General features: G+C 31.7%; 1 protein-coding gene across 1 annotated transcript; it reads left to right on the top strand.

Annotated features, from left to right (window-relative positions):
* The first annotated feature begins 7980 nt into the window (after nucleotides 1-7980).
* LOC102604787 (F-box protein CPR30-like) lies at nucleotides 7981-9120 on the top strand. Its single transcript, XM_006358674.1, has one exon. The coding sequence runs from the start codon at nucleotides 7981-7983 to the stop codon at nucleotides 9118-9120; it is 1140 nt and encodes a 379-aa protein (XP_006358736.1).
* Nucleotides 9121-9446: the final 326 nt, after the last annotated feature.

Here is a 9446-nt window from a genome sequence, read left to right as displayed (position 1 = left end):
TGATAGTCCACAAATGGTTCTCGATCTCGACTCACGTGGTCGGTGAATCTCGAGTCTACAATCCACATAGGATAAGATTCAGTTAGTAAAGAAATGCTAGAAACATACGTAGCACTTGAGATGCGTTCAGAAATGCTACCTTTTTCGGCTAAGTACATTCACGAGCAAAATGCCCCAGCACTTAGCAATTGTAGCACTTCATTTTTCTCTTGTCTTTCTTGTTGAAAAACCGTTTCCTTTCTTGGAATTTGACTTCTTCTTTTTCTTAGAGGGTCCTTCTCTAGTCTCTTTGTCTTTCCCATTTCTTTTCCAATTATTCTTGCGTTTGAAGCCTGAAAATTTTGTACCACTAGACTCTGCCACAAAAGCATTAGAAGCAGCACTAGCAACATCAAGCCACTCATCTTCAAGTTCAACATGGCGAGAAACATCAAAAAAGGTTTTGATGCTATCATTATGGGTCAAGTTTAACCTTCAAATATTCCCAATTATTTGGGAAGAGACCGAATCACTGCCTGAACTTGTAGCTTATCTGAAAGAACATGGCCAACACTCTTGAGTTGAGCTATCATGTTTGACATCACCCTTAGGTATTGTTTGATATTTTGATCATAATGCTTCTTATAAGTGTCAAATTTGATAGTTATTGTCGGAAGCAGGTTACAAACGTACCCCATATGTTCCTCGCAGATGTGCCCACTAGCATGAGCAGTAGAAAATTCCTCACATTCATGTATGAGGTCATCAACCACAGAACTAACTATGATTCCACATGCAGTGGAATTAGCCTATTTCAAAGCTTTATAAGCTTCAAGATCTCTTCTGTGTTGTGCAGTATTTCCCTCTTCTGTCTGATTCAAAACATGATTTATACCTTCCAGAGGATTTTGCTCTTTTAGTACATATCATATTTTACGACTCCATATGTCATAGTTGTCATCGTTCAGTTTTTCACCTTTGTTTAAGTCAACTATTTTCTTTTTGATGCCATGTCAGTTTTGAGAGATAATAAGGCAAGCATTCTAAATCAATTTTGCATGTGACATACACATTCAAGCAAATTAATTGTCATAAAGGTTTCATAATTAATGTAAATCAAAAAAACACGTAAGCATCCAATCATCATCTACAAACTAAATATTTAATCAAAATTTAACATTACTTTCTTAATGTGTATCCTAATATATTTTAGGCCATAATTACAAGGAGTTATATATCTAAAAAATAACACCATATGATGATGCATAAAAGAATAACAACACATCTATCCAAAATAGGATGAAACACAAAACACATATATTCATATTAAAACATAATCAAAGGTTTTCATTACATAATATGCAAAATCAAAATAAATACTGATATATTAGATTATGATTCTATGTGATCACGCTGACCATCTAGCTTCACGATTCACTGTGAACCTCCATAATGGTTCGTTAAGACCAAAATCATGATAGATGTCTGCTAGTTCCTTCTGCCAATAATCTGGTAAGGAATTATACAAAATACCTAAACCAACGTAGCCTTCAACATAGATGTAATAGTCATAAATTTGATTAATTTTAATCTTAAAAAATCGAGGAAATAAGGTAATTGGTCTTCAAACATTACATCTGTAGGATTTAAACACATTTCCATTGTAATGACCCTCCAGGTCATTTTCTCTGTTTTTCAATCTTTTTCGAGTTTAGAGATTTCCTGTAGCAACCCAAAGTCATTTATGACTTGATGAAACAAAATATTTTATCATGAATGAGGCACAAATATGATGTGGTAGACAAAATTTATATGAGGCTCCATTTATTCTTTGACATGTGGATAATTGAGTCCATTTTAAAAAATGGCCCAAACTCCTCTTTCTCTCTCTTCCTTTATGACACTTTCCCCCTCTCTCTCTTACTTTTTTTTTATTTGATTTCTTTTCCAACTATTATTCCAAATTTTGCACTTCCATACTTTAATAATTTTATTCATGGAAAGTATGAAATAAAAAAAAATTGTCTGATTCATTCTGTTTCTAACATATTTTGGACGTTATTTTCCATCTCGATGCTAATTATTTATATTGCTACAAATATTTATATAAAATTATTTGTTAATTTATAAATTAAGATATAATTAATTACAAATTTACTATTTTATTATAACAATTAAGTCTTTTTGAAAGTGTAGGTAAAATTTTGTAAAGTTATAAAAAAATAAAGGTATAAATTAGTAAAACTATTACTTTATTTATGATTTCTTAAGAAATTTGTAAAAGAAAAAGTAGACTATTAATATGAAAAACAAAGAAGGTATAAAATTAATTTGTTCTTTTATTCTTCTCTTGACAATTTCATGTTTTCATAAGCACTTAAATCCATCAAATACTCTTCAATAAGAAAATATAACGGAAAGAGCATCAATAAACTTGACAAACAATTGCATAAGTTTTGATACTATTTTCACGAAATTAAAAAATGAAAAATATCCATAAACACCTACATAAATACATAATCTTTCTGTCAATTTATACGATATTTTTTATCCCTGAAATTCAAGGTAGGTGAAATTTAATAAATATTTTGTTTATCTACTTTTCTTACATATTTCATAGGAAATTATAAATAAAAATAGTAATTTTATTGATTTATTCCTTAAAAGACGTTTTGCGACTTTACAAATTTTATTTATAATTTAAGAAAAAGTAATTGTTAGAATTAAAAAAAATTACTTATATCTTGATTTTATAAATGGAAAATTAAATAAAAACAACTATTTATTATAATATGAATAAATAACATAGAATAGAAAAAAATTAATATAACAAAATAAAAACTTATGCAATGATCGTAAAAAATTAAATCAAAATTCACTACATAAAAAAGAAAAAACATAAACTAATTAGATTAGTTAAGAATGAAAAAAAAAATTAGAAAATGAAACAAAATAATATATTGAAATAAGTGGAAAAAAATAATATAAACTAATTAAATTAGTTAAGAATGAAAAAAAAAATTAAAAATGAAAACAAAATATATATTGGAATAAGTGTGAAACAAAAAAAATGACCGAGAGGACTTAATAGATGCCCCTTTGTCACTTGGCAGATGGGTCTAGTCCACTTGTCAATCAAATAATGCCTCATACAAGTATGACTTGACCTGCCTCATACATGATAATTTTTTTCTTGATAGGATTGATTGTTCTGTCGCATATTTGTTCGTCTGAGTTCAGTGAGTTTTAAAATTTCGGACCTTCTAAGGTTTGAACAACTGATTTTGACAAAAACTTCTGGTATACGACCTCAAAATGGAATTTTGAAGGTTTTGTTAGTTCTAAAACATCGAAGTTTGGTCTAGAAGGACCTTTGGTGTGGATCCCAAGACTTCTAGACTCATTCCAAGCTCCCTTAGAGAGTTTGGCTTCAAAAAAGCAAAGGAATGAGACCTACTTATCATCGAGACAACCTAAATTAAAAGTATCGACATCTCTATTGAGATTGGAATGTCAAATTTGTGGGGTATCATATCTCATTTGCATGCATGAGATTCCGTATGAATCTCGAGCCCGCATCGGGGCATTTTGCACATTCTAACTTGGGTTGGTATACCACCTACTAGTGCACAACCTGGTCTTTTTCACATTCACATGTCTCTGTCAACGTTTGTGGAAGACAGTGATGTTGGCCACCACATTCGCGAGCTGAATGTTGCATTCGTTGAGCTTTGGAAGTCGAGCATCGCGTTTGCGGGCATCCAGCCTCGTTCACAAAGGTCTAAGAGGTTGACCATCTGCGTTTGCGGGCTAGGCATTGCTTTCATGGATCTCTGCGGTTCTGACACTTCATTTTCGCGGATAAGGTCTGACATTCACGGAAGACAATTCCATGGTCTTTCAAATAAAGACTAAGGTGGATTTTAGCCTTATTCCAATTATTCTAACTTTGATAAGTTGAGACATAGAGCTCTGTTTTTGGATGATTTTTGTTGCATGTTGTTGGGTTTTGGCGTGGCTACATAATGGAGTTATTAGGAAAGTGTGAAAGTCATCGAATTTACGTTATTTGTACCCCAAAGGGGCTACCCAAGCTTTTAATGGTGATATTTTCAATTTTTTTATGCATATACTACTTTATCCCCTCTGTGAGCATCGAATTGTGTTCAATTTTGGGTCACCAGCTTGGCAAGTTAAATCAGACTTTTTGATAGAGTCAATTTCAGGATTCTAGCGCATGTTCTACATTCCCATTTTGATTTGTCTCCAATTATTGAAATTTTGGTATCTAAAAATCTATATTTTTGTTGTGATCAATATTTTTATAGTATTGCAGTGATCAGAGGTGTTTCAAAAGTGGAGAGCCCTGATAAAGTGGATTTGAAAAACTCGTAATTGGCTTCGAAGTAGGGTATAGTCTACTTTTTTTACTTTGTCTATTAGTTAAGGTTTAGTATGAATTGAATGTGAACTAGGATTGTATATGATGGGTTCAAATATCCCTTCCTTGTTTTTATTCGTTGGATGCCAGTAGAAGCCTTTAGCTTGTCTTGGGTGGCGGGATCCTTAGCTCAGGCTAGTAGCCCTTGCTCATAGTATGGTTGGTGCCCTAATTTTTTTAGGATTGATACTTCATACCTTATTCTAATTTGGGACTTAGGAGCTTTAGTCACATTTTAGTGATCCTTTATTTGTTACACTTGGTAGTACTTGTTGCGGTTCTTGTTACTTTCTGTTATGCTCGGGCCTTAGTTGTTTGTCATAGCCGTGAGATGGATTAGGTTGGGCTTGGTTATTGTTTTGTGGTATGTTCAGGGTAAGGTGTCGATCCTTGAGGTATTCCCTGTTGGATTTTTGAAGCCCTTTCCCATTTCCTTCATTTCTTAGGAGCTGATGAACTTGTTATGCTTTTACTGTTAAGGATTTAAGTATATTGTTGGGCCTGGGGCCTTGGTCGAGGATCAACTGGAGTTTAGGTTTGTCTTCCTTGCTTTAAAAGAGTAGTATTATCAATAGTATTTATCTAGATATTTGTATGCTATTGTTTGGATGCTGGTGACCACATGCATTGCATTGTGACACTTGATTTCACTCATTTTGTTCTACAATTTCGGTTCATACATTGAATTATTATGGTTATTTTTTAGAAAGATGTTTTCACACTATTACTCTTTTAAAACTGGATAACGGAAGATATCACCTGTATTTCTTTGATACACAAATTTTAAAGATAAATGAAGCATTGAGGATGTGTTCCCTTACTACCTTAAAACATTAGACACATCGTGGATGCACTCACCTTTTTACTTGATTAGTCGATGCAGCGTCACCCTTTCCTGCATTGGTTTTGCTATTTGTAACTCTGATACAATGACAGAGAGGATCCAGTAGCACAATGGATATTTGTATATTTAGATGCCCTAGATTAGGACCTAGCAGTGTATACAAACTTCTAGATTCCCCTATGGGTCCCTATGGTTGTGTGACACATTGAACCAGATGAAGGAGCCACATGGGTCCTACCTAGCTATAGGTACATGAGGTAGGTGTATATACTTTGTTGTGTGGCACTTGATGCTAATGGTTTAGCTGGTTTCTACTGCATTCATATGCATTGTCTCTAACCAGTATATTTTTTGTTGTTTGTACCTACCGGTATTATCGAGGGGAGTTGGGTTCTATTTAATATTTTGTACCTTTTGGGCTTATGGGGTCCGATTAAGTTATTGTTTGATTATGTTTGTGTCTTGTTTTGTTGTACTGATAATTGGTTAGGTGTGTGGATTAGACTTGTATTGATGTTGGCACTCCCTCATTTTGTTAGTTAACTTTCATAGTATTATCCCTTTGCGAGTAGGTTGGTGGGTTTGTGCCTCCAGGTATGTTCTTTTGACTCAGCCTCTTAATATGTGTATCATATTCTTTCGTTCTTACTGCCTGTATTACGATGATATATTTCTTTGAGAGATACTTGTATTGTACCTTCCTTATTTACCTATTGTTCATACAAGTTTTATATTTGGAGCGCAGTCCTACTATAGCTACTGAGTACCACTTATTGGTATTAATACTAAACTTCTATATCCTGCAGATCATAGTACGAGTTATCTCCTTCGAGTTGGATCTCGTGTGGAGAAATTTTTGGGATTCAGAGACAAGGATGAGCTCTGGGCATTCAGAGTTGCTGATCTCCCTCTATGTTGACTATTACTAGTGTATATTTGATTTCGGAGACAATTCTGTATTTTTTGTATTTATAAAGCATTGTACTCATATTTTGACGAGATGTTTGATTACCGACTGATGTCAGGTCCTGGGGATGGTTTAGTGTATATATCTGCTTATTTCTCCTTCTTCTCCTTGTTATTGCTCATCGCTCCTTCACATTTATATCTAACGTGATAGTCCGTTTCTTATGGTTTTGGGCTATGGGTTAGGCTTACCTATTGGTGGGATGTAGTAGGTTCCATCATGACCTAAGAAATAAGATTGTGAAATCCACATAGAATATTATAGAAGAAATTGCAGTTACATTTTTGAAAACACAATAAGTACTCAACATAAATTTTGGTCATTATAGTCTTACAAAATATTCGATCATACCAAAGAAATGACTACACCTGTGATTTGTTGTGGTAATACTGATTCAAGTAAGACAAACAAAGAAAAATGATTACATAGTCTGATATTTTAATGTACGACAAGCAAAGAAAAATGATTACATAGTCTGATATTTTAATGTACACCTTTATATGTAATAATGTAGAACGTCAAAAGATAGCAAAACAAAAGTATTATAACCGCTGAAGATCAAACAAACAAACATTAGGCTTGAATATTAAAGAAGGAATTTAAACTTAAAAATGGATGGAAAACATTTTATAACAATGGAAGATGATGAACAAATGATGAAAGATCGAATCATAACATGATTGAAGTTACAAATCATATAGAAAATCGAATGTATGAAATAATTGTCTACATTCACCTCATTATAAGTAATCATTTATTTAAGGTCATTTTATTTTGGCTCAAGGATATAATTGTGAAAAAAATTATAAATCATATTTTAGTAAGTAACTTTTGACGCAGGATTCTTCCTTAACATTTATTATAGGTATTATTAACATTCATTATAATAAAATTAAAAAAGGGAGCCTTTAAACATTTATTCATACATATACTGTATATAATGATATACTAACGCAGCCAAGAATTTGAGGGGTTAGTTTTTGTGAACTTACAAATTATTTCAGGAATTGAAACGTGTAAAATTATTTTTAGGATGAGGTATCATTTAGTGCATAACTACTGAAGCTTGTAATAATTATTGGAAGGTGAACAATTCTCTCCATTAATATAGTTAAATGCACCATAAATTATCATCTATTAGAGAAAAAAATTCACAACTTCTATTTTTTATTTTATTTTTTATAAAATTATTACTTTTTTTTTATATATTTTTGTACAAAATTATTAATAGGAGTAATATTTAAGTGAAGGATCAAATGGTCGTTCAATATGTAATAAATATTTCGGCAATTGAACTTTTCAATTTAGGGCCTTTCCATATGAGTTTTTAAAAGGGTAAAAATGTCTAACAACTTTCCATAGACAATTTCGTCTTTCATTTTTTAAGTTCAAAATTCCCACTTTTAGTATTTCATATATATTAGTATAACATAATATTTGATTAATAAAATGTTTTAAAAGATTTTTATTTAGTGTAAGGGGGTAAAATGATAATCCAACTTTATATTTCTACTTTTAATAATATATGATGATGATTGAATAATTTTAAATCTAAAAAATAAGTTTTCATACTTTTTCAATTAAAGATGAAGGAGAAAATGAATATTATTTGGCGGATAATTTGCAAGTGTGATAACTGACTATGCGGGATATAAGGTTTAGCGTCCAATTCAAAAGAGATATTACTGGTGTGTTATACTTTAAGAAGAGATGAAAACATCATTCGTTTTTCATTGTAGAGAACCAACTATGTCGAATGGAATTATGAAAATATTACCTGAGGATGTGATAATTTGTATACTTTTGAGATTGTCAGTGAAATCTCTTCTAAGATTTAAATTCATCTCCAAAAGTTGGTATACTCTTATACAATCCTCAAGATTTAAAAATATTCATATCAATGACACTACAACTACAAACAATGAATTCATTACATTTAGTCGTTCCTTCAAAGAAACTGAAGGATTTAAAAATGTCTTGTCTATTAATTCTAGCAATGATCACAATGATCTTGTTTTACTAGATCTTGATCTTCCATGTTTAAACTTCACTCGTCGTTTTAATGAACTCGTTGGCCCTTGCAATGGTTTGATTGTTTTGACGGATAATGATGTTATTGTCTTATTTAATCCAGCTACTAGAAACTATATGTCACTCCCACCTAGCCCTTTCGTTTGTCAAAAGGGTTTTCATCGTAGCTTTAAAGGTGGCATTGGATTTGGTTTTGATTCGATTGGAAATGATTACAAATTTGTAAGGATTTCAGAAGTATTTTTGGATGCTTATTGGGGTCCTGAGAAGCAAGAGAAAAAAGTAGAGGTTTATGATTTGTGCATTGATTCATGGAGAGATGTGAATCCTGATATGGATCAACAATTGCCTAGTGTGTTTAGTAATCCATCTTTCGAGATACTTCATCATGGAACATTTCATTGGTATGCAAAAACAGATCGAATATATGTAATTCTATGCTTTGATATTAGTACTGAGATTTTTCACAATATGAATATGCCTGATGTTTGTAATGTCTTTGATGGTAAGTGTTATAGCCTCACAGTCTTGAATGAGTTGCTAACCTTGATTTGTTATCCCCCTCCAAATAGCAATAATGATCTCACTCAACATACCATGGACATCTGGATAATGATGGAGTATAATGTACACGAGTCTTGGACTAAAATGTATATGATTAAACCTTTTCCTTTTGAATTCCCATTAACAACTTGGAGGGATCATTTATTGCTTCTTCAAAGTAAAAGTGGACTTCTGATTTCCTATGATCTGAATTCCAATGAAGTCAAGAAATTCGACTTACATGCTTATCCAAAAAGTTTGAGAGTCATAGTTTTCAAGGAAAGTTTGATTTCTATTCCAAAAAGAGGACCCTAAGCATGATACACACATTAACATTCCATATCAAGGTGTAATTGTTTCACATTATCATGATTAAGTAGCACATAGTTTTCAACCAAAAAAAAAAAAGAAGAAGAATTTTCCATGTGTATTTAAAACTCTTTTGTGGTAAGGAAAAATCTTTTGATCAGAAAATTTGGCCAGAATTTGGTCATAATGGTATTTTATCTATATTATTTTACCTTTTTGAACATTTTTACCCTTTTAACTTTAATACATTTTAACTAAAAAATGAAAAAAAGATTAGTTTATATTAAAATAAAAAAGATATTATAGACTTTAATTTTTGACCAAATTTTCTG

Source organism: Solanum tuberosum, unplaced genomic scaffold, assembly GCF_000226075.1.
Source record: "Solanum tuberosum cultivar DM 1-3 516 R44 unplaced genomic scaffold, SolTub_3.0 scf00276, whole genome shotgun sequence".
Taxonomy (NCBI): domain Eukaryota; kingdom Viridiplantae; phylum Streptophyta; class Magnoliopsida; order Solanales; family Solanaceae; genus Solanum; species Solanum tuberosum.
Note: the sequence above shows the minus strand (reverse complement) of the source record. Positions and strands in the feature narration are given on the sequence as shown.